This window comes from Aethalodelphis obliquidens, unplaced genomic scaffold, assembly GCF_003676395.1.
Source record: "Aethalodelphis obliquidens isolate GAN/ISIS:26980383/991018 unplaced genomic scaffold, ASM367639v1 scaffold14, whole genome shotgun sequence".
NCBI lineage: Eukaryota > Metazoa > Chordata > Mammalia > Artiodactyla > Delphinidae > Aethalodelphis > Aethalodelphis obliquidens.
Window position 1 is genome coordinate 35,884,313 of NW_020837958.1, and position 26,608 is coordinate 35,910,920.

At 39.2% G+C, this 26,608-nt stretch overlaps 1 protein-coding gene across 3 annotated transcripts in view; it reads left to right on the forward strand.

Moving 5' to 3' along the window:
- Positions 1-26,608, forward strand: part of DENND5A (DENN domain containing 5A) — a 107,609-nt gene that overhangs the window by 53,664 nt on the left and 27,337 nt on the right. For 2 of the 3 annotated variants that reach the window (XM_027115432.1, XM_027115431.1), the window contains exons 6-9: positions 8,579-8,896; positions 10,075-10,290; positions 10,789-11,023; positions 26,303-26,453. In XM_027115432.1, the coding sequence (XP_026971233.1) occupies positions 8,579-8,896; positions 10,075-10,290; positions 10,789-11,023; positions 26,303-26,453 (920 nt within the window). Of the gene's footprint in view, positions 1-8,578; positions 8,897-10,074; positions 10,291-10,788; positions 11,024-17,941; positions 18,381-26,302; positions 26,454-26,608 lie in introns of those variants that run through there. The other variant, XM_027115433.1, reaches the window with a different exon arrangement.

Below are 26,608 nucleotides of genomic sequence, written 5' to 3' on the forward strand. Positions count from 1 at the left end.
GAAGGCCTTTCCTACTCTGAATTTCGTAGTCAACAGCAAGGCCTGGGAAGAAGACTTTGGACTATGCACACACTGGTATCAACATGACTCTGTCTCATCCTTCCACCAATGATTTTTGGGGGGAAGATTTTTATGTATAGCTGAGGAATATGAGTAAGAGGACCTCCAAAGAAGAGACCGTTCTCATAGAATTGGATCTAAGCAGCATTCACATTGTTGGGCATGTCTGGGCAGCCATCTTGATGAACATGCCCGATAATTAGATCATACCCGTAATGTTTAAGCTATAGTCAATTGCATCTCTTTTTCTCTCTCCTTTGGTTTTATTTTTATTTATTTGTTTGGCTGCGTTGGGTCTTAGTTGTGGTGCGTGGGCTCAGTAGTTGCAACACGTGGGCTTTCTAGTTGTGGCGCACGGGCTCTGGAGCGTATGGGCTCAGTAGTTGCAGCGCGCGGGCTTAGTTGCCCCGCAGCATGTAGGATCTTAGTTCCCCGACCAGGGATCGAACCTACGTCCCTTGCATTGGAAGGTGGATTCTTTTGTTCTTTTTAAAATTTATTTATTTAATTTATTTATTTTTAGCTGCATTGGGTCCTCGTTGCTGCGTGCAGGCTCCCCCCAGCTGTGGCGAGGGAGGCCACCTCTCGCCACGGTACGCGGTCTTCCCATTGTGGTGGCTTCTCCTGTTGCGAAGCACAGGCTCTAGGTGCACGGGCCTCAGTAGTTGTGGCACATGGGCTCAGTAGTTGTGGCTCGTGAGCTCTAGAGCATAGGCTCAGTAGCTGTTGTGCACGGGCTTAGTTGCTCTGTAGCATGTGGGATCTTCCCGGACCAGGGCTCGAACCCGTGTCCCTTGCATTGGCAGGTGGATTTTTAACCACTGGACCACCAAGGAAGTTCCTTGCCTTTGGTTGTAGAATCATAATGTCTTCCTTGTAGTTTTTTCCGTTTCTGCCTCCTTTGAATCTATAGAGCTTTGTGCTATTTGGGGTGGGACAACATTAATTAAGGAAGAAAAGATCTAAATAATGTCAACTGAAAAAATGCAGGAGGCTGCAAAAAGAACAGAGTTTATTTGGGGACTTAAGAATTGCAATTGGGGGACACAGATTCAGTTAACCCTGAAAGAGTATTGCGAGGAAGAGAAAGAGTCAGGGGCTTATAAAGACAAAAACCACGAGGTTGTTAAAAGTTGCCCTGGTGAGAGTTGTGATCGACTCTGATGCGAGTCAAATTATTTGTCCTTAAGAAATCACAGGTTATTTTAGGGTAGGGGTCTTGTTAGTATATAGATTGTCACGAATTGTTTTAGGGTAAGGGTCTGATTAGTATCTTGAGTTTCTGGCAGGTGTTCTGGTGTTCTGTTCTTCATCAGGTCAAAAGGTCAGCTTCCATCCAGGCTGAGTCATGCAAACATCGTACTTCCTTAATGGCTTCCCGGCTCCATTTTAGAGATCTCTCTTAGAAATACTGACTCCATTTTGACTTTCCTTTCACAATGATGGAGAAAACCATTGAGTTTTGGGGTACTGGGTTTTTATATTTATTTGTCTACTGATAAATATGCATAAAGAGTAGATATCAAAGATTAGAGAGTGGGGAGCTTTTTGTTGTTGCTTTAAATGACTGCATATTTAATATTGACACCTTCTTCTGGTAAACATAATTATCATTTTGTAAAAGTCAAAATAAGAATAACAGTGAAAATGTTCATTGCAGCTCTATTGACGATAGTCTGGACATGGAAGCAACCTAAGTGTCCATCGACAGATGAATGGATAAAGAAGATGTGGCACATATATACAATGGAATATTACTCAGCAATAAAAAGAAACGAAATTGAGATATTTATAGTGAGGTGGATGGACCTAGAGTCTGTCATACAGAGTGAAGTAAGTCAGAAAGAGAAAAACAAATACCGTATGCTAACACATATATATGGAATCTAAGAAACAACCAAAAAAATGTCATGAAGAACCTAGGGGCAAGACGGGAGTAAAGACACAGACCTAGTAGAGAATGGACTTGAGGATATGGGGAGGGGGAAGGGTAAGCTGGGACGAAGTGAGAGAGTGGCATGGACATATATATACTACCAAATGTAAAATAGATAGCTAGTGGGAAGCAGCCGCATAGCACAGGGAGATCAGCTCGGTACATTATGATCACCTAGAGGGGTGGGATAGGAAGGGTGGGAGGGAGACGCAAGAGGGAAGAGATATGGGAACATATGTATATGTATAACTGATTCACTTTGTTATAAAGCAGAAACCATCACACTATTGTAAAGCAATTATACTCCAATATAGATGTTAAAGAAAAAAGAAAGAATAACAGTAGAAAATGATTGAAGGTAGAAAGCTGAAGAGGCCTGCATAATGTGATAAATAGGTCACTAGACCAGAAGCCAGATTTCTGTTTTATTTTCATCTTTGGCATCAGCTTGCTGTATACTTGGGGCAAGTTCTATTTCCTGTAGGCTCTCTCAGCATTATTTTGTGTGTGCTTCATGTATGTGGGTGTGTGAAGAGGCTTCTGGGAGACCAGCAGTTTTCTTAACAGGACTGAGAAACTGTGGGTTGTTTGAGAAACCCAAAATTTCACTGTTCTGGGATATTGGATTCTCCACTTTTGCAGCCTCCGCCATTGCTGCATCTTTTGTACTCTGCTTCTCCTTGTGGTCTACTTGAGAAGGAGTGGTGACAGTGGGATTGTAGAATACCTTTGTGTATTTCATAAGCAGTTCTAGGGTTTCAGAGTCCCACTTCATCCAGCCTGTTCCTCTGAAGTTCACGTATTTGTGCAGACAGTTACGTAGCTGGATATTTTCTAACTTGATTTTTAGCAGATAACCTCTGGGATATCTGAGTCTGTGCAGTCCCCATGGAAAACTTTAGGCTGGTGAGAAAAGACTGGCTTTTTCAAGGAGTAAAGCACCATGAAACGTACACATAATGAATGGAGCGTGATAATATCTCTGAAAGACAGCTTTGGAATATCTCAGAAATGATACATTCATAGTTAAAAATTCTAACAACGCACAAAAGTATAATGTAAAAATTACCTCAGATTTTACCACCCAGAGATAACTACTTTCAACATTTTGGTGGCCATCCTGTGGTATCTTTACGATGCTAGAAGGAAGCCTTGAGGCTGGGAAATGCACTTGGGCCTTTGCAGGTGGGCACCATCAGGGTAGTGGGGTGGGGGCACATTAGACTTATAAAAGGGACTTTGTCCAGAGACATGGAGAGTGTACATTCTCTAACCCCCCAAGTCAGAATTCATCAGTTGCTGCCCTATCTTTGGGCATCAAAAGTCTGTGAAAAGCCCTTTGTTTCTTTTTACACCAGCACATGAGCTCAGCTGGCCCTGAGCAAGTGAGAGTGCTGAGCTGCCTTTGTGAGACATTCTTTGTCTTGTGCTTCTCTTTTGGGTTTCATTGTCTGAGCACAGGAAGGAGGCAGTTCTTCCACAGCTATGTCAGGGGAAAGGGGTGTTACTTCTTTCTATCTTGGGCCTCTCTTTCTTTCCTACTTTTTTTTTCTCCTTTCTCAGGATACTTTTTCAATGGCTTTTCCCCAGTTATCTGTTGAGCTCCCCTTCAGTGAATAACTTGAAGATAGACTAGCCAGTGAGGCTGTCTGTGATTTGGTGGTGGAAACTCAGGCCTGGGAAGGGCCATTGTGACCTTTTGCAGGGAAAGGATTTGGGAAACTTTTTGTGGTTTGGGATATCCATGTGATCACTACCCCAGAGTAGCAAGGTCTTCCCATGGCCTCTCCCAGCGAGACAGGAGGTTAACTGAGGAAGACTGATCACTTGGGTTCAGTGCCCCTTCCAGGTTGCTTCTTGTCTCCCAAGCTGTTTTGCAGGAGTTGGCCTCTTTTCAGGTGAGGAAGGGGGAGCATGAGGGGTTTGAGGTAGGTTTGTAAGTTACTTCTGTTTGCCAGAGCCCTCTGAGTACTGAGAGGAGAAAGCGTGAGGCTGTTGTATGAGTCTAGTAATTGAATGGCCCCCTTTTCATTTTGCCTTCTTACCCCTACCTGCTTTGGCCCAACTCTGCAAAGAATGGCTAGTAGTGTCTCAGAGGCTCCTATCTTAATATCTGAAGTGTGCCTGAGCTGCTTTCTTTCCTCTGGCCACCTCTATCTAGGAGTATCTACAATATGTGGATACAGCATTTGGAGTTTATAAAGTTCTTTACGGACATTCTGTGTTTGGTCAATAGCAGTGGAAGAAAAGCCAGCCAAGCATTGTCGAGTGGTTATAGTTGTATTTAGCTGCCTTTATGTTTCCTATTGGACAAACTGGTTTTCTCCTCGAAAGAGAGGAGGACCAAGAGGATAAATGATTGCACTGTGTGCTTCTGGTGGGTCACAGTGCTTTTCTTCTGTTAGCTGTAGGGACAGGCTCATGAGGCAGGTGAGCTTCATGACTAGATGATTTAATTCTGTCTTTACTATATTTTTTAATTGCTTGGCCTGAAGACACTTATAATTTTAAAATCTTAGAGGAATAAACAAAAAATAGGTGTTATTTTTAGGTGTTCAACATTTATCGTCTCTTTAACAAGGACGGGTTTAAAGTTGTTATCTAGTGGAGGAACTCTAGAAGGTGAAATTTAAAGTGATTCTTCTAATTTTTGAATCTTGGATATGGGAAAGTTCTCTTTATTATAGATTTGTAAATGGAGTAATTTATGCACTCAGCAAATGTGTATTGAATGAATGCATACATGGACATGTTAAAACATGCAGTTTCAATAGATTGAGAGTTTGTGGAATAGTTATATTAATCTGGATTTACTATATGGTCCTCCTGCCTCTTAGAATACAAGACTTACTGGTACAGGGATAAACAGCAGGATCAGTGGAACAGTATTTTGATATATAATAAACATACCATGCCAAAGAACTTTTTAATAACAGAGCTGGAAAAATTGCTTGTCCATAGGGAAAAAAAGTAAAGAAGGATTCCTACCCAATGCCATAACAAAATCAACTTGAGACGGATTAAGCAGTTAAATGTCAAAAAGAAAAATTTAAATCTTCTCGAAGAAAATATTAATATATACCTTTTTGACCTCTGGGTAGGTAGGGACTTTGTAAACAAGATGAAGAAAGCACTTTCCATAAAATAAAAGATTGATAACTTTGATTTTTTTAGTTAAGAAAAAGACATCTTAAAATGAAAAAATAAAAACTAGGAGAAGATATGTGTAGGACACATATAGCCTATGAAGAGTTAGCATCAGGAGGTTATAAAGAACTCCTACAAATCAGTCAGAAAATAAGCATCCCAATAGAAAAATGGGCTAAAGACATGAAGAGGGATTGTACAAAAAATACACATTTCTTCACTAGCAATCAGGGAAGTGTAAATAAATGTACCCACTAAAGTAGTAATATTAAGAAATCTGATGATACCAAGTTTTGGAAATATTTGGATCAGTAGGATCACTTTAGATTGTTGGTAAAAATGTAAATTGTTATAACCACTTTGGAACACAGCTAGGCCTTATAAAATTGAACATTTGCATGCCTCACAACGTAGCAGTTCTACTCCTAGGATATACCCAAGAGAAGATCTTGCACACGTGTCCAAGAAAACATGTATAACAATGTAAAAACAATAAACAGGAAGCAAGTCAAATGCCTTTTGATGGGAAAATTGATGAATAAATTGTAGTATATCCACATAGTGTAATATTATACAAGAGTGAAAATGAATAATGGGTAGCTACATACAACAAAACGGCTGAGTCTTAGTAACTTAATGTTCAGTGAAGAAAAATAGTACCACAAGACTGTGTAAAGAACAATAATCCTTTTATAAAATTCAAAAACAAGCAAAAATTTAAAGGCATGTACTATACATACGTGATAAAAAACAAAAGGCAAAAAGATAATAAACAGAATTCAGGATAGTGATTACAGGGGTGGGACTGTGTAGGTTGAGGGATGGGATTGGGGAGTACATAAGTAGATAAAAATATTGGTAATTTCTAGTTCTTGGGTTGGACTGGTTAAAAAAAAAAAAAGAATTTCTTTAAGATTGTTCCCCGAAAGTTGTCAGTTCACATTCCCAATAACAGTGTATGAGTTGTTTGTTTCCTAGTAACTTTGCCAGCATTGGACATTATAAATCTTTTAAATCTTTGCTAATCCAGGAGGTAAAAAATATTTTGTTTGCATTTCTTGGTTTATTAGTGAAATTGAACATCTTTTCATATATTTGAAGTTAATTAAGTGAAACGTCTTCTGTGTTTGCCTTTTATAACCTGTTTCCATTTTTCAGCTGGGTAAATTATCTTTATCTCAATAATTTCTTTGGATGTTAACCTTTTACATGTTATGTATGACAATTATTGTTTCTCAGATTATCTTTAATTATTTTTATGGCAGTAATTACCTTTATGTTTTTTAGCCTTGTATAAAGTTTAGAAAGTCCAACTCTACCCTAAGGCATAATAGTAATCTTTTATATTTTCTTTTAATACTTTTGTGGGGGTATTTATTTTTTCACTTTTTGTTATAGAAAATGTTGAACACATGTAAGAGTAAAGAGACTAGCATCCATCATTACACAGTAATCATCAACTCATGGCCACTCTTCTTTCTATATCCTCCACTCTTTTCCCATTTACCCTACTGGATTATTTTGAAGCAAATCTCACACAGCATTATTATGTCATCATATATTTAGTATGTATCTCTAAAAGGTAGAGATTCTTTTTTAAAACATAAAGTGGCTTTATTTTTTATATTTAAATTCAGTCTATCTCAAAGTTATTTTTGAGTATGGTATTATACTTTAACATTTCTAAATGTACAGTCATTTGTCCCCCAAACATTTATTGAATAATTCATCCACAATAAATGGGTCTGTTCAAGACTGTTCTTTTCCAATAGATTATTGTTTTATATTTGTTTTCTTTTAAAAAAACACTTTATTTATTTATTTTTAAATATTATTTATCTATTTGGCTGTGCCGGGTCTTAGTTGTGGTACGTGGGATCTTCGTTGAGGCATGTGGGATCTTCAGTTGCAGCATGTGGGATTTTAAGTTGCAGCATGCAAACTCTTAGTTGCGGCATGCAGGATCTAGTTCCCTGACCAGGGATTGAACCTGGGCCCCCTGCATTGGGAGCGCAGAGTCTTAGCCACTGGACCACCAGGGAAGTCCCATTGTTTTATATTTGTAATAGAACCCAGCAAGGCAAGTCTCCCCTCAGAATTTTCTTGGCTATTCTTTTCTTTTATTTTTTTAGGTAAGATTCAGAATCAATTCATCAGATACTCCCTTGAAAAAAATTAAAATCTTTCTGGGATTTAAAAAAAATTTACATTAAATTTACAAATAAATGTGGGGATTATTAGCATCTTTTCATTATGGAATTTTCCTGTTTAGTAATACAATATATATATTGTGTGTGTGTGTGTGTGTTCATTTATTGGAGTTTTATATTCCACAGTGATAATAGCAATGTTAATTGACATTTATTGTATACTAACACTGTCCTAAATCCTTGACATTAATTGTCTCATAATCCTCAAAACAAACTTATGACATAGGTAATATTATTATCCTTGCTATAACAAACACTTAAGCATTTAATAATGCTCTGCAGTGAAGGAAATGACAGTTGTCTTGGCTAGAACAGGTTCATGGTTATAAAATAAATACACAAAAATAAAAAGCTTTTCTAATTAATAGCTGCACTGCAAGAAAATTCCAACAGGGATGAGAACTATAAAATATTTAAGTTAAATTGAACAAGAAATTTGTAAGACCTCTAAGGAGAAGAATGTATGGTTAAGAGCTTGAGGGTATGACTGAAGTCAGGCTAGCTGAGTTCAAATCCCAGCTCTTCTACTTACTAGCTGTGTGACTTTGGACAAGTTACTTAACCTCCCTGTGTCAGTTATGTCTATAAAATAAGGATAGATATTGCCAGGTTATTTTTTGTTAATCCAGATTACCTGCCTCCTCAGCAATGTATGAAAGTACTGTCTCTCTACATCCTCTCAGAAGCAATCTTAAAGCCAGAAGGAAGCACAAAAATCAAGACCAGCCATCAAATCTTACAAATCAGAAATGAGGCTCAGAAAGGGATACTGGTATGCTCAGGGTCATATAGGGAGGTAGTGACAGATTCAGGTCTGAAACCTAGACTTTCTGACACCCTCCTAGCATTCTTTTTACTCTTGTAAGAATTTGTGAACTCAACAAATATTCTATGAGCACTTACTATATATGAGAATTTTGTGCTAGATGCTAAACATCTATGTCATTATGTAATCCTTATCAGTCTCTAAGATAAGTTGTTTTTATCACCATTTTATAGCCGAGGAAACAGAGTTATGTAACTTTCCCAAGATCCCACAACTAGAAAGCATCAGGGGAAGACTGGAACTCAGGTCTACCTCCTTCCACCCCATCTTCTTTAACCATACCTAAGTTATGCCCATTGCAGACGTTTGCTCTTTCCTTTCTTGTTCATTATCCCCTCTAAAGCTTCTTCCTTAATACTTTGGAGTTGTTCACACTCCTCATCATGTTTTGACTGCCAGGCTAACCTCTGCTTTGTGGACATTGACAACCACTTCATTGAGCTACCGGAGGACTTGCCTCAGTTTCCCAACAAATTGGAGTTTGTCCAGGAAGTCTCTGAGATTCTCATGGCATTTGGCATTCCCCCTGAAGGGAACCTTCACTGTAGCGAGAGTGCCTCCAAGCTGAAGAGGCTCCGGGCCTCTGAGCTCGTCTCCGACAAGAGGAATGGGAACATCGCAGGCTCCCCTTTACATTCCTACGAGTTCCTCAAGGAGAATGAAACTATCGCCCGCCTGCAGGCCTTGGTCAAGAGGACTGGGGTGAGCCTGGAGAAGGTATGATGCTGTATATTGGTCTCTGCTAAGGTGCTGTCCTGGTGAAATAAAGTGTGGAATGAGAAGGCACCCAGTTCAGGGCAAGGCATATCTGTGAGTACTGAAAGGATGCTCTGTGTGGGAGACTCTGGATTTAGCTCTGGCAAACATTTAGCTCTGCTACTTGAATCTAAATCTCGGTAGTTTCTCACTTCAACATCAAGGAGAAGCTGCTGTCATTCTCTGTAAACACTACTGCAGAGAGTCTTGGAGGGATGGTGGTGGCAATCTTTGTGTTCAGACTTCTTTCAGATCCATTGCCTTGTGAATTTCACAGCATCCTAAAGCACATAGAGCAGGAATTGTTGACTTAGAGATCCTCAGTGTTTTACCTAAGATTAAATGCTTCTATGTGGCTGACTTGCGGCTAGAACCTGGTCCTCTTGAATTCTAGTCCTCTGCTCTTCCCAGGGATGTACTTAACTTTGCATTTCCTGACTTTGATGAGACTGTCCGCTTTGTGTAGTTGTTTACCCATCTCTTCACCCTACCCATTCTCACTATTAAATTACTTTCTTAAATTACATATAAAATGGGGTAATGTAATCATTTCGTTGGGCTATTTTTTAGTGAAGTGTGAAACATTTCATTTTCCTGATTAGTTAGTAGAGCAGATATTAAAAAAGAAAAATCATGGCCAGTTAAAGAAGAGCAGAGAAATATTTAGAGAGATTAAAAAAGTTAAGAAAACCAGTAAGGAAACATTTTTAGGGAGAAAGATAGGGAAAGTGATATGGGGGAGAAAAATCAAAGAGATGAAGGGAAAACCAGAGTCTGACCTTGTTGCTTTGCATTATCATTTTCTTGTTGACTTCCCAGACTCCTTCCTTTCCCTGACCCTTGAGATAACTGGTGTCTTTTCCTCTATTGCTGAATCTCTCTCTGCTTGTAATGAGTTCCTCTCCACTTTCATTGGGTTGCTGGGTACCTGCAAGTGGAACACCCTGATTTATCTCTTCTCCATGTCAGAATTCCTTTCTTTTTCTTTTCTTCCCATTTTTTTCTCTTTTGTTTATTTTCTCCATTTGCTGCAAAAGTAAATGACCATTGGTGGGGGGCGGGGCAAAGGATGAGTTGCATTTCTTTGGGATAAAAGGAAAAGCTTGCATGTTCTCAACTGTTTTGTTTTGTTTTTGTAGCTGGAAGTACGTGAAGACCCCAGCAGCAATAAGGATCTCAAAGTTCAGTGTGATGAAGAAGAACTAAGGATTTACCAGCTAAATATTCAGATCCGGGAAGTTTTTGCAAATCGTTTCACTCAGATGTTTGCAGATTATGAGGTGTTTGTCATTCAGCCCAGCCAGGATAAGGAGTCCTGGTTTACCAACAGGGAGCAGATGCAAAACTTTGACAAAGTGAGTATAATCCCACTGGGGAGGTGGTAAGAAATGAGAACATGCCAGACTCTCTTAAAGATGTGATTGAAGATGAGTTTTTCTTTCATAATATGTGCTGGAACAAGTTCATGGTCCTTCTGATGTTGATAAAATATAAGGTCTGCTTGCTTTAGAGCAGAGTGCTGGTTATTGCTATCAGGTGGTTTACCTTCAGTCAAAGAGCTCTCTTAGGCAAAGATGTGCATGCAGGTTGAACATCAGGATTCTGGGAACATTGGTTGCCACAGTAGGTTACCTGAGTAAGTTAAACGGGCCAGTGTGTCAAAGTTTCAGGATATCTGAAATTATATGAATTTTTGAAAAGGATGAAGAGGTTTTATTGTTTGCAATTTATAAAGACCTAGGAAGCTTCAGAGAAGAGTTAACCTACTGAATCCCTTGGGTATGTAGCCATGGTTGATTAAGGCTGATATGCCCTCTTCCCTGTTGATGACTTTTTCCTTTTGGTCCCACCAGGCATCTTTTCTGTCAGATCAGCCTGAGCCCTACCTGCCTTTCCTCTCAAGATTCTTGGAGACCCAGATGTTTGCTTCCTTCATTGACAACAAAATCATGTGTCATGACGATGATGATAAAGATCCTGTGCTCCGGGTGTTTGATTCCCGAGTAGACAAGATCAGGCTGTTGAATGTTCGGACACCTACTCTGCGCACATCCATGTACCAGAAGTGTACCACTGTGGATGAAGCAAGTGAGGCCTCCTTGTTGTACTTTCTAGCCTCTTGGATTATGTCACTAACATGTCCCTGTTCCTAAACATGCCAGCTTCTTTCCCTGTTTTCTGTTTTTGCGTAAGTTGTTCCCATTGCCTGAAATGCTTTCCCCTGTCTTTTTTGCCTGGCAGACTTCTTCTCATCCTTTAACACTGTGTCAGTTAGGAATGGGTCCTGCTGTAAGTACTAGAGAATCTAATCAGCAGTGCATGAGATAAATGGGGGTTATTTTTCTTAAATTATCAAGAAGTGCAGAATTGGTGGTTGCTCAGCTGCTCAGCAGTGTAATCAGGAAATGAGAGTCTATCATTTCACTCAGCTGTCCTTAGCATGTTGACTTTTATATTCATACTTGTTGCCTCTTTGTTACAAGAGGCCTTTTATGTTCACATTCAGAGCAAAAGGGAAAGTTGATGCCAGCTGTATTTTCCCTCTTACATCAGAAAGCAAAAGCTTTCCCAGAAATTCCCAACAACTTCTGTTGTCTCATAGGCCAGAACCATGACCACCCTTAAGTGCAAGGGAGGCTGTGAAAGTGAGTATTGACCTGGGTGTAATGTTACCCTGAACTGTATTGATTCTATTAACAAGAAAGAAGGGGCGAGTGAGTTATGGGTAAGCAGCTTATAGAAATCCAGCTGATAGGTCTCCTCCTCTGTGAAGCCTTCTCTGATGTCCTCAGGCTGAGTTGATCCTCCGCTAAGCTCCTGTTTTGCTTTGTTCTTGCCTCCCCTTTATAATCTTTATTGTTTTGAGCCATGATTATCAGGGAGCAATTTAAGAGCAGAGACTGTATTTAATCATTGTCCTACCCCCAGTCCTCTAACATTGTGCCTAGAACATATAGATGTTAAAAGTTGTTTGCTACTTGCATGATGGAATACACCTTTTTGTTCACAGAGTCCCCGTCTAGGTCAGTTTCTCCAGAGAATAGTCTCAGCTTGAGGTGTCAGATTAAGTAGTGTGTTCTCTTCCTTGTGCAATATTCAGTGTCCTTGTTGTAGCCTTTTTGTATATTTTGTTTATTCATTTACCAAATATAAACACCCACTACATGCCCAGTATATGGGAAGTGCTCACCAAGTATTTACTGAATGAATGAATGTGCCAGGCATTTTTTTTAGGTTTTGAAGATACAAGTGGTGACAGTTTGGACAAAATCCTGGGTTCCTCAGCCTTATGCTCGATAGCCTTCTGACTTTATCTTTCAGCTCTTGCTCCAAGCCTTTCATTAAGGTGACAGTCCTCTTGGCCAAGACTTGAGGACGTGTTGCCCATGCAAGTGGAATACTCTAACACAGTCCTCCTTGCCTCCTGGAACACACACATCAAGTTTCAGGTCCTGAACCCTGCCTAAGGCGTTGGTCCTGGAAAGTTTGATGGAGACTTTTTTACAAAATCGTGGGTTTAGAGAAACATCTCCTAAACCATCACTTTAAATCAGGACTTCTCAATCTTTTCATGTTGTGTTACACTTGAAAAATGACAATATTTATGTATTGCTTGTGGGAATAAAGGGAGGAGTCTGTTTATAGCTGGAGACTGTAAAATGAGACACTCTGGTCACTTGAAACCTTGCCCTTCTGCCCAAAGGGTTGAGGCAGTCAGTTCTCAGCCCATCTGTAATCCAACTGTTGAACACCAAATACTGATATGAGTTATTCTGGTCTCATTTGTGGCCAGGACATGAATTCTTGTGGTCCCATTAGAATGTGGAGTTTGGGATATGGAAGGAGGGTTAACTAAACCCTCATTTCTATGACTCATTTCAGAAAAATGGGTATCACAGAGACCCTCCAGGCAACTACATGCTCTGTTCCCAGGAATCATGCCCTTGGTATAGCCCTTCGGTATTTACCTGAGATATGTACTCCAAATATGCTAGTTCAGAGTTCTTGTCACTGGCTTCAGATTTCTAGCCTAGAGGAGTAGTTCAGCTACCTCACGCCATTCCTCATGGACATCTTAGCTTCTTGAATCAGTCTGATTGGAAAATGGTCAAAATATAACTAAAGGGGTCTTTCTGGAGATTCTTTAAAATTTACATTTAGAAGGGATCTTGATGGCAATTAACTCTACTCATTCACTAATTTTACAGGTAAAGATTTTCCTTTGGCCTGCCATTGTATCTGGTGACCTAGAATAGTGCCTAGCACTTTTTGAGAGACTAAATAAGTTCTGATGAAGGAGGGTAAGGGTGGGAGGAAGTAAGGTAGGCCCAGAGAGAGAAGGCCACTTGACCTAGGACACTCAGCAAGGCCCAAAGGTGAGATGTTTTTATATGTATCTAGGCAATACCAGGAGAATTACCAGCTTTTTGGTTCTTACCCTTTAAAATTTTTGAGATACTATTGACATACAGTAAACTGCACACATTTAAAGTTTTGTTACACATTATATTCACTGACATCGGGAACATACCCATTACCCTCAAAGGTTTTCTCATGCCCTTTTGTAATACCTCCATCCTGTCCTCTCTGCGTTCTCTCCCCCAGTCTCCAGGCAACCACTGATACGATTTCTGTTACTATAGAGTTTGAATTTTCTAGGTTTTTATATAAATGGAATCATGCAGTATGTATTCTTTTTTTTTTTTTTTGCGGTATGCGGGCCTCTCACTGTTGTGGCCTCTCCCGTTGCGGAGCACAGGCTCCGGACGCACAGGCTCAGCGGCCATGGCTCACGGGCCTAGCCGCTCCGCGGCATGTGGGATCCTCCCGGACCGGGGCACGAACCCGTGTCCCCTGCATCGGCAGGCGGACTCTCAACCACTGCGCCACCAGGGAAGCCCTGTATTCCTTTTTTCTTTTTCTTTTTTTGGCTGTGTTGGGTCTTCGTTGCTGCACACGGGCTTTCTTTAGTTGTGGCGAGGGGGCCTACTCTTTGTTGTGGTGCACGGGCTTCTCATTGCTGTGGCTTCTCTTGTTGTGGGGCACGGGCTCTAGGCGTGTGGGCTTCAGTAGTTGTGGTGCGCAGGCTCAGTAGTTGTGGCTCACAGGCTCTAGAGCACAGGCTCTGTAGTTGCTTCGCGGCATGTGGGATCTTCCCGGACCAGGGCTCGAACCCGTGTCCCCTGCATTGGCAGGCAGATTCTTAACCACTGCGCCACCAGGGAAGCCCCAGTATGCATTCTTTATTTTAGTCTGTCTTCTTTTACTCAGCATAATTATATTGAGATTCATTCATGTTCCTTTTATTGCTGAGTAGTATTCCACTGTATGGATATTACTACAATTTGTTTGTTTACCTGTTGGTGGGCATTAGAGCTATGAACATTTGTATGTAAGTTTTTGTACAGACATATGTTTTCTTTTCCCTTGCATACATACCTAGGAGTAGAATGACTGCACCATATGATATTCGTATGTTGACTTTTTAAAGAAATTGCCAAATTGTCTTTCAAAGTAGGTGTGTATTTTACATTCTCACTAGCAGTGTATGAGAGTTATAGTTCTTCCACATTGTTGTTAACATTTACTATGCTCAGTCTTTTCAGTTTTAGCCATCTAATAGCTATGTAGTGGTATCTCATTGTGGTTTTGATTTGCATGTGCTTGATGACTAGTAATGTTGAACATTTTTTCATTTGCTTATTTGCCATCCACAGGTCTTCTATGGTGAAGTGCCTGTTTAAATCTTTTGCCCATTTTTTTTTATTGTGTTGTTTTGTTATTACTGAGTTTTGGAAGTTCTTTATATATTCTGGATACAGGTCCTTTATCAGATATATGATTTGCAGATATTTCCCTGTTCTGTGGCTTGTCTTTTTGCTCTCTTAATGGTGTCCTTCAAAGAACAGTTCTTAATTTTGTTGAAGTCTGTTTATCAGGGTTTTTTTAATGGATTATGCCTTTAGTGTTGTATTTAAGAAAATTTTGCCTAACCAAGGTAACATAGTTTTTTTTTTCTATACATATCCTTCTAGAAGTTTTTAGTCTTAGGCTTTACATTTAAGTCTATGATCCATTTCAAGTTGATTTTGGTAAATGGTGTAAGCTAAGGGTCCAGGTTTATTTTTTCCGGATGGATATCCAGTTGTTCCAGAATCATATGTTGAAAAGATTATCCTCTCTCTGATAAATTGTCTTTTCACCTTTGTCAAAATGTTAGTGATCTGTATATGTGTGAGTCTGTTTCTGGATTCTTTGTTCTGTTTCATTGATGTGTTAGTCTACATTTACACCAATACCACACTGTCTTGATTACTGTAGCTTTATATTAAATCTTGAAGTCAGGTAGTGTTAGTCTTTCAACTTTGTTCTTATTTTCAAAGTTGTTTTGGCTATTGTAGGTCCTTTTTATTTCATATGTATTTAGAATCAGCTTGCCAATCTACAAATAACCTGAAATTTTCATTTGGATTGCCTTGAATCTATAGCCCAATTTAGGGAGAATTGACATTTTAACATTATTCAGTCTTCTGATACATGAACATGGCATATCTCTCCATTTATTCAGGTCTTTAATTTCTCTCAGCAGTGTTATATAGTTTTCAGTGAACGGGTTTTACATATCTTTTGTCAGATTTATTCCTAAGTATTTCATATGTTTAGTGCTATTGTAAATGGTATTGTAAAGTTTCAATTTCTGATTGTTCATTGCTAATATATAGAAATATAATAGAGTTTTGTATATTGATCTGTGTCCTACAACCCTTCTAAACTAGTAGCTTTTTGTATATTCCTTCAAATTTTTTATGTAGACAGCCTTATTGCCTGCAAATAATGATAGTTTTACTTTTTCCTTTCCAGTCTTGATATCTTTTCTTTTTCTTGCCTTACTGCCTTATTGCACTGGCTAGAACCTCTAGTGCAATGTCAAATAGAATATGGCATGCTTGTCTTATTTCTGATCTTAGGGGAAAGCATTCACCACTAAGTATGGTGTTATTACTATGTTTTTTTCTTTTAATTAATTAATTAATTAATTTTTGGCTGAGTTGAGTCTTTCTTGCTGCGCGTGGGCTTTTTCTAGTTGCGGCGAGAGGGGGCTACTCTTTGTTGCGGTGCACGGGCTTCTCATTACGGTGGCTTCTCTTGTGGAGCACGGGCTCTAGGCGTGCGGGCTTCAGTAGTTGTGGCTCGCGGGCTCTAGAGCGCAGGCTCAGTAGTTGTGGCGCACGGGCTTAGTTGCTCCGCGGCAAGTGGGATCCTCCCGGAGCAGGGCTCGAACCCGTGTCCCCTGCATTGGCAGGCGGATTTTTAACCACTGCACCACCACGAAGCCCATCACATGGTTTTTCATGGGTATTTTTCTATCAGTTGAGAATGTTGGTTTCTGTTAGTAGCTTGCTGACAGTTTTTATCAGAAGTGGTGGTTGTATTTTGCCAAATGCTTTTTTGCATCTATTGAGGTAATTATATGGTTTTTAGCTTTAGTTTTATCAAAATGGTGAATTATATTCATTGATTTTTGAATGTGTAAACCAGTCTTGCAGTCCTGAGATAAACTCTCTTTGGTCATGATGTATTATCCTTTTATTATTGGATTTGCTTTACTAAAAATTTGTTTAGAATTTTTGCATTTGTGTTCATGAGGGATTTGGTTCCTAGTTTTCATTTAATGTCTTGGTCTGATTTGGTATCAGGATAATGCTGGCCTCATAGAATAAGTTGGGAAATACTCCCTTTAGTTTTTTGGAGGAGCTTGTGTAAGTGATACTATTTCTTCTTTAAATGTTTAGCAGAATTCATCAGTGGAGCCATCAGGGCCTGGAGTTTTCTTTGTAGGAAGGTTTTAGACTACAGATTCAATTTAAAAAATAGATATAGAGCTATTCAGGTTATCTGTTTTCTTGAGTGAGCTTTAACAGTTAGTGTGTTTCATCTGTTGTCAGATTTGTTGGCATTGAGTTGTTTGTAATATTCACGGCCTAAGATAGGCTGTAAATCTTTCAAGTAATATTTTAATGACATTCCACAAATTTTGATATTTTGTGTTTTCATTTTTATTCAGCTCAAAATACTTTATTTCCTTTTTTTTTCCTTAGAAATTCTGGAATTCCTTTAATGTTCTCTGACATATATTTAATTCTGTACAATTATTATCAAAATAATCTTTTTTTTTAAACATCTTTATTGGAGTATGATTGCTTTACAATGGTGTGTTAGTTTCTGCTTTACAACAAAGTGAATCAGTTATACATATACATATATCCCCATATCTCTTCCCTCTTGCGTCTATCTCCCTCCCACCCTCCCTATCCCACTCCTCTAGGGGATCACAAAGCACCAAGCTGATCTCCCTGTGCTATGCGGCTGCTTCCCACTAGCTATCTGTTTTACGTTTGGTAGTGTATATATGTCCATGCCACTCTCTCACTTCGTCCCAGCTTACCCTTCCCTCTCCCCATGTCCTCAAGTCCATTCTCTAGTAGGTCTGCGTCTTTATTCCCGTCTTGCCCCTACGTTCTTCATGACATATTTTTGGTTTGTTTTTTAGATTCCATATATATGTGTTAGCGTACGGTATTTGTTTTTCTCTTTCTGACTTACTTCACTCTGTATGACAGACTCTAGGTCCATCCACCTCACTATAAATATCTCAATTTCGTTTCTTTTTATTGCTGAGTAATATTCCATTGTGTATATGTGCCACATCTTCTTTATCCATTCATCTGTCGATGGACACTTAGGTTGCTTCCATGTCCAGACTATCGTCAATAGAGCTGCAATGAACATTTTCACTGTTATTCTTATTTTGACTTTTACAAAATGATAATTACGTTTACCAGAAGGAGGTGTCAATATTAAATATGCAGTCATTTAAAGCAACAACAAAAAGCTCCCCACTCTCTAATCTTTGATATCTACTCTTTATGCATATTTATCAGTAGACAAATAAATATAAAAACCCAGTACCCCAAAACTCAATGGTTTTCTCCATCATTGTGAAAGGAAAGTCAAAATGGAGTCAGTATTTCTAAGAGAGATCTCTAAAATGGAGCCGGGAAGCCATTAAGGAAGTACGATGTTTGCATGACTCAGCCTGGATGGAAGCTGACCTTTTGACCTGATGAAGAACAGAACACCAGAACACCTGCCAGAAACTCAAGATACTAATCAGACCCTTACCCTAAAACAATTCGTGACAATCTATATACTAACAAGACCCCTACCCTAAAATAACCTGTGATTTCTTAAGGACAAATAATTTGACTCGCATCAGAGTCGATCACAACTCTCACCAGGGCAACTTTTAACAACCTCGTGGTTTTTGTCTTTATAGGCCCCTGACTCTTTCTCTTCCTCGGAATACTCTTTCAGGGTTAACTGAATCTGTGTCCCCCAATTGCAATTCTTAAGTCCCCAAATAAACTCTGTTCTTTTTGCAGCCTCCTGCATTTTTTCAGTTGACATTATTTAGATCTTTTCTTCCTTAATTAATGTTGTCCCACCCCAAATAGCACAAAGCTCTATAGATTCAAAGGAGGCAGAAACGGAAAAAACTACAAGGAAGACATTATGATTCTACAACCAAAGGCAAGGAACTTCCTTGGTGGTCCAGTGGTTAAAAATCCACCTGCCAATGCAAGGGACACGGGTTCGAGCCCTGGTCCGGGAAGATCCCACATGCTACAGAGCAACTAAGCCCGTGCACAACAGCTACTGAGCCTATGCTCTAGAGCTCACGAGCCACAACTACTGAGCCCATGTGCCACAACTACTGAGGCCCGTGCACCTAGAGCCCGTGCTTCGCAACAGGAGAAGCCACCACAATGGGAAGACCGCGTACCGTGGCGAGAGGTGGCCCCTGCTCGCCACAGCTGGGGGGAGCCTGCACGCAGCAACGAGGACCCAATGCAGCTAAAAATAAATAAATTAAATAAATAAATTTTAAAAAGAACAAAAGAATCCACCTTCCAATGCAAGGGACGTGGGTTCGATCCCTGGTCGGGGAACTAACATCCTACATGCTGCGGGGCAACTAAGCCCACGCACTGCAACCACTGAGCCCACACGCTCCAGAGCCCGTGCGCCACAACTAGAAAGCCCACGTGTTGCAACTACTGAGCCCACGCACCACAACTAAGACCCAACGCAGCCAAACAAATAAATAAATAAAAATAAAACCAAAGGAGAGAGAAAAAGAGATGCAATTGACTATAGCTTAAACATTACGGGTATGATCTAATTATCGGGCATGTTCATCAAGATGGCTGCCCAGACATGCCCAACAATGTGAATGCTGCTTAGATCCAATTCTATGAGAACGGTCTCTTCTTTGGAGGTCCTCTTACTCATATTCCTCAGCTATACATAAAAATCTTCCCCCCAAAAATCATTGGTGGAAGGATGAGACAGAGTCATGTTGATACCAGTGTGTGCATAGTCCAAAGTCTTCTTCCCAGGCCTTGCTGTTGACTACGAAATTCAGAGTAGGAAAGGCCTTCCCCCAGCTAGTTTCATACAAGCCACAAAATGACCAAAAGAGGTAGACCAGTCCTCTTGGTAATTCTAGGAAAATAAAAACCAAGACAATCTTATTTCTGATGATGCTTTAAATCTATTTTAGAATGGAGTAGTAAATAAACAAATATATTTTTTTAATCAATTATTTTAGTATTGAAACAATAGGAAAGAGGAGCAGGCCATCCTCACAGCAAGGGAGGAGCAGCATTCTCTCAAGGCCTTCCTTATCTTGAGCAAGGAAAGTTTTCAAAGCTACATTCAGTACTACAAGAATCACTATGATCAGGTCAACTTTTACAGAGTAACTGTGGCCTATAAAACAAAACCACTGATTTATTAATACATGTCTGGCTACTAAAGCAGTTATAAAGCTATATTATGTGGAATTTCTTTAAAAAATAGGGGGTAGAAAGTACAGAAGTAAAATACAATTTAAATGTATGATAACTGTTAAAGCTAACTATTGAAAACACTGAGATTCACTATGCTACTCTTCTGTGTAAGTTTAAACTTTTACATAATAAAAAGATTTTCTTAAAAATATGTAAAATATCATGTTTGAAAAAGGCAGTTCACAATAGTATAAACAGAGATTATTATAAAAGTATGTCAGGTGGTAGAGGAAACAGGTGTTTCTGGAATTATATAAATTGAGCTAAATGTTCATTGTTTTTACTTTTTTCCTGGAAAGTTGTTTGTGTTCCCCAAAATAAAAGAAAATAAACTTGGTGATACCACCCTGGGCTCATCCCAAAGCCCTTCTCTCCCAAATCCTGTATCAGGGCCACAGGCACCAGCACCCAAGCTCCACGTTTTTCTTACCTCTTGAGGCAGCTCCAGTTTTGACCGGTCATCCAGGCCATTGGAATGCAAGCCCATCAGGTATGGCACAGGAGCATCTAAGAAATGTAGGAGAGAAGCTGGGAGAATAGGAACATAGACATGCTGCCACTGGAAAGGAAACATGAGAGCTGTAATTGTCTCCGCCACAGTCATCAGTCTCTGGTAATCTAGGTCAAAAACAAAACACACACAAAACCAGTCAAAAACAAGGTACTTGCTTCTCAAATAGTAAGTTAAAATCTTCAACACAATTTCACATTTAGAAAGGCACAGGATAAACTTCAGCAAGGGTATGCTCAGAGTATGATTCCCTTGTGGGTATCAGAGAGACAACCCAGAGACCTCAATGGACCACAAGCTGAAGTATACCCCCCCACACACAGGTCCATGCTAGTAATAAAATTTAATATAGAAATACAATTTAGAAAAAAAGAAATATAATAGGTATCATAAACAGTACCTTGCTCCAAATACTAAACCAGAATGTTAAATAGATTCTCTTCAGTAGAAGGAGAATGGGGAAGTGGAAGAAAAAGAAAAGGAACAGTGGTCTAGTCTCTGTTCAGCATGAATGTCAAAACACCTCATTTACCACTCACATGTCTGCATTCTACAAGGAGCTGATGTGAACTTTGCCTTCAAGATCAAGCCCAAAGAACCTTCAAGCATGCAGAGGCTGGTTTTCCACACTAGCCAAGTCTGCCTTCCACCTGGCAACCTTTCTTGAATGGTAACAGCATGAAAGTGTCATTTTAACACTTTGATAAAAAGCTCCCCTAGAACCTGAAAGACCCAGAAGATTGACTCTCATTACTCAAAACTCTTATTCTAGGTCAGAGAGCATATCTTGGAAGAGAAGCTTGTGCTCAAAGCTTAGCTTTTCTTCAGAATGCAATTTCTAGACTTGTTTTATTTTTAAAATGAGTAAAAAATACATCAGCAAAGCCAATACAATAGATTGAGATTTAACACATTACTATTTACAAATGGTATGATGGCTTCAGACACTTAAAGACAAAGTAGGAACATCAATTTTAAAATCATATGAGTAATATCCTCCTGGAATGGCTGATTTCAAATGAGTCTTCACAGGAGCTAAACAGTTTTATGCACTAAAAACTCAGCCCATCATTTAAGTAAATCCCAGCTTGGTTCATAAATGAGTAATAAATAACAAAAAGCTTTCCAGAGAATGAAGAAGAATGAGTAGGAAGTGAGCAGAAGCTGATATATATCAACTAGGTTTTAGCAAAGCAGCCTTTGTGCTCACCAGTAAAACTTTGGAGCAGCTTACCACCTTGCTCCTGGCTAAGCATGACCTGGAAATAGTTTTTTTTTAAACTAGTAATGCAAATAAATAAAAATTGATGACTAAAACTTCATCATCTCAAACATTTTGAGTACACTCTAAGGAAGTGCCTCACGCTTCTTCGGGGAGAGCTAAGGCATTTGATAGATAATAGGTAAGTGATGTAAAACAATCAGTGGGTAAAACTGAGCTCAGAGATTTGGTCATCAATAATGATTTTTAAAAAAATACAACTGATTTAGCAGAAGGAGAAAAGAGCGCAAGCTTTTCATATTCACTAAAATCAGGAACAGACTGATAAGAGTTCAAGAAGAAAGTCGATCTCATTTTTCACTGTGCCCCACAAAGCACTGCCATTCCCATATTAAAGACTATTTGGTGAGGACCCTCTCCCAATTGAAGCAACAACAAAAATATTTCCCAAATTACAAAAAACAATTAAAAAAAATAAAAACTCTTTCAAGGATTAAATAGATAATCTATATAGCCTTTCAGAAAAAGTATTTACTCCAACGTGAGAGTAAGCAACAACTGAGGAACAAAATTTAGGCCACTGCAAGTTCTATCTTCAGCCTCTTCTGAGATATCTCAGTTCCATGGGGCACCTGTACAACTTTGCTTGTTATCTTTCTGTTGAAATCTTCCTGCTCTATGATTATTCTAACAATTATTATTAAGAAGAATTCTAATGGTTCTCTAGGCGAGGCCTCAGTTTTTGTATCTTTCACCTCTCTTTTCTAGATATGAATGCCTGTAAATAATCTACTAAGAGCAATAATCTTGAGAATCTCAGACATGATAAGAATATACTTTAAAATTCAAACTTAAGATGATCAAAAGAATGTAAAGGTGTGGGAGAAAACCTCCAAGAGATATTTAAAGCTGAAAGTCCAGTCTTACTGTGTCCCAACACTGGCACTTAAACACACATTTTGAATAAATATTACACTGAATAATTTCTCCCCCATTTCAGTGTACACACACATATAGACACACATCATTTCTGGGTTTTTTTTAAAAAGGCAGGAAGGAGCAAGGCCTTTCCAATCATGTGAAAACCAAAAAGCTGCTTCTTTTACCGAAAGTCAATAAAGCAGGTGCTACTCCTTTACGTGGCTGGCATTCCTGACAGGTCTGCTCAGAGACAAGAACATCTCATAGGGGTCCAACAGACACTGAGTAAAGGAGTCCCTGAAATGCCTTCCTCATGAGGCTTCCTGGACACTGGACTGCTCCTTATAGTGTACCTAGTTACAGTGTCAGGGAACATCTATCTACTCTCTAATCATGAAACAGGGCATGCTGAAGTCTGAAGGAAGGGGCTTCCTCTGCTCCATAAAAGCAGGCTTTTCAATAGCACAGACATCCAGTTCTGGTTTTTCCCTACTCTTCAGGATGAGTCTAATCCAGTATCTGAAACTCGGCCCACTTATTTCTGCTAGAGTGGGTAACCTTATTCACCTCAGATTGAAATCCCTGAAGAATTCCCTGTGATGCACTTGAAAGTGTGCTATTCTTAGAAACAAAACACTTTAGGGGATGAGAAATCATCTCCTCTTTCAAGGCTAAACTGCTTTCCATCTATATGGTCTGGTTTTACAGATACTAGAAACTTGGAATTTTATGGCCTCTCTGGTCTGAGTTGTGGGTTTCGTTTTCCCTACATTTTTGTATTTTAAAAAAGCAACAACTCATCTTGAAGGATGGCCTAATAAACCATGCCTCCGGGATCCATCAACCCGTGGTACCCACACTAGGATGCTGACCTCCCAGAGCTGTAAGCAACAGCACAAAATCCATTTCTATACACCAGTACAAACGATAGAATCAGTACCTCCTTTGCCATTGCCTGTCTCTGTGCTCATCATTCCAAGGAGGTGAAACTAATAAATAGGAAACAGATGAAGGTCATCTGCATCCAAAGAGTTTTAGCCAATCAAAATCAACTGGAAACACTTCAGCTCGAGGCAACTCTGGGTTTTCTCACAGCTCCCATAATGCTGTAATGAGCAATTACTTTTAACAAAAGGAGATAATGCAAAGCATACTGGGATTACAACCACTTCTGAGTGGTGAAGAGAGAATAATCAGCACATTCTTATGACTTCTCTCTGTGCAGAGAAAGACATTAGACTTGGGATCACTTTACAGATAAGTTCACTCCTAAAACAAACTACAGGGAAGTTCCTGCAAATCAGAAATTGAATTAGAAACTGTCCTTGCATACTCACACTTCTGTGAAAATTGTATGAACAAGGATGTTTCTCATGCAATCTTTGTTCTTAGGAAACAACCCAATCTATGTCCTGATATCTCCAAGATAAACTGTTAAATGAAAGAAGGTATAAAACAATGATTAGTATGCTCCCATCTGTGTTGTTTTTAAAAGGTATACATGCTGTATATGCAAGGAAACAGGAAACAGTGATAAGTCTTAACACGTCACTGTACATACACCCTTTTGTAATATTTTAAATTTCTACCGTATGACTGAAATGCTTTTTTCCAAGTTTTACTTTAATATACCATATGTATATCAAAATGTATATAATTTAAAGAATATTATAATTAATACATGTGCAACACAACATTAAAAATAGTGCATTATATAAAAGTATTTAGGAGGAGGGCATGAAAAAAAAATCAAGAGATTATTTCACAAGGGTAGGATTTTAGATCAAAAAGAAAGGGAAACAGGGACTTCCACTGTAGCGCAGTGGTTAAGAATCCACTTAACCACTGTAGCGCAGTGGTTAAGAATCCGCCTGCCAATGCAGGGGACATGGGTTCGATCCCTGGTCTGGGAAGACCCCACATGCCGCGGAGCAACTAAGCCCGTGCGCCACAACTACTGAAGCCCGCATGCCTCGAGCCCGTGCTCCGCAACAAGAGAAGCCACCGCAATGAGAAGCCCACACATCGCAACGAAGAGTAGCCTCTGCTCACCACAACTAGAGAAAGCCCACACAGTCAAAAAAAAAAACATAAGGGAAACATTCAATTCTCTCTGCACTGTTTGTCCACACATTATTTATTTGTTTTAAAAAACTATTATTTCATTAGGGATGCACAAGAAACTTGATCTCCGGCTACCACAGGAAGGAGAGAGGAAGGAGATTTCATTTTATTCCCTTTAAAATTGTTTTGATTGCATGCCTTGAGTTTGCATTACTTTTGCAAAAAAAACAAAAACAAAAACTAATGCAAGGTTATGTATAAAATAAGCTACAAGGATACATTGTACAACATGGGGAATATAGCCAATATTTTATAATATGTATAAATGGGGTATAACCTTTAAAAATTGTGAGTCACTATATTGTACACCTGTAACTTATATACTATTGTACATCAACTATACTTCAATTTAAAAAATTAATTGAAAAATACTAATTATGCATTTGTTTCCAAGCTTGTCTGCACTAGTTGAACTTATTACTGGGTTGTATAATTTAAACAAATATTATGTAAATAAATGGTAAGATATGAGGACAAAAAACAAGAACTGTTTCTCTGAAAACAAAATTAAATGCTTTAAAAAGACTCAGCAAAGCAAAGTCACTAAAAATACAGCAATTGAATTAGGCATATCACTTAAGTGCAAAAATCTTGGGAAAACTAGCATCTACTATGGTTCTTTTGCAAGGTCCTTTAAAAGTTCTCGCTCCACTTTAAAAACTGGAAAACTCAGTGAATGAATTATGGGTGAGATTTATGCAAGAGAAACAATGCAGACCCCTGATTAGTGGATCCATAATCAAAGAAAATGCACAGACACTTCATCAAAAGATTGGTGATTATACAGTCATATGGTTTAAATTAAAATGTTTAAGGGATGTATATATCCTTTTAGGATTCCCAAACTTACGTGACTTTTTCAATTATCGAATTCACTACCCCACTAAATCACTTCAGATAAAGAACTTCTGCTCTCTGTATAATTTTAAAACAACCACTAAAATATATGCTATTAAAGAAAAACTCTCTCTATAGGGACCAAATAACAAATATTATGCAGTAGTAAATGATCTACACATATCTTAAAATAAAGATTTTCGGGGCTTACCTGGTGGCGCAGTGGTTGAGAGTCCGCCTGCCGATGCAGCGGACACGGGTTCGTGCCCCGGTCCGGGAAGATCCCACATGCCGCGGAGCGGCTCTGCCTGTGAGCCATGGCCGCTGAGCCTGTGCATCCGGAGCCTGTGTTCCGCAATGGGAGAGGCCAGGGCAGTGAGAGGCCCGCGTACCGCAAAAAAAAAAAACAATTTCCCTAAATAACACCTCTTTTCTATTCAGAAGGCAGGACATGTAGTGGGCAACACCGACTCTGTATGCTGATGGCATGTTTTTCGAGGGCCAGAGAGATTTCCATCCACATGAGTTCTCTGAATCCTAAATAAAAATTACTTCAAGAAAACCAACCTGAATTGTTTCAAGTACTCTTAACAATAGACAGCACAATCTACATCCAATAAAAGGCATTCCATTCCATTTTAACCTCAACCATGCTGATTTCCTTTTTGACCCCTTGGTTATTTTGAAGTGTGTTTTTTAGTTTTAAGGTATTATTGATTATTGTTGGTCACAAGACATACTTTGTATGATTCAAGTTATTTTAAATTTATTGAGACTTGTTTTATGGCCCAGAATATGGTATGTTTTTTAAAATATTAGACTTTTTCATTCTCATCCAGAGAAAGCAATTGAGCTGCGACTGGCAAAAATCGATCATACTGCGGTTCACCCCCATTTACTTGACATGAAGATTGGACAAGGGAAGTATGAACCAGGCTTCTTCCCTAAGCTGCAGTCTGATGTGCTTTCCACCGGGCCAGCCAGCAACAAGTGAGTCAACCCCAGGGATTCCCTGATTCAGCTCCCTAGCCACAGTGGTGAGGGTTATACGGTATCTGGACCTAGACTGTTATCTCCAGGAGACCTTGACATTTGTAAAGCAAATATGGAGAAAACACACACTATCCAGGTTGTTCACTTGTTTT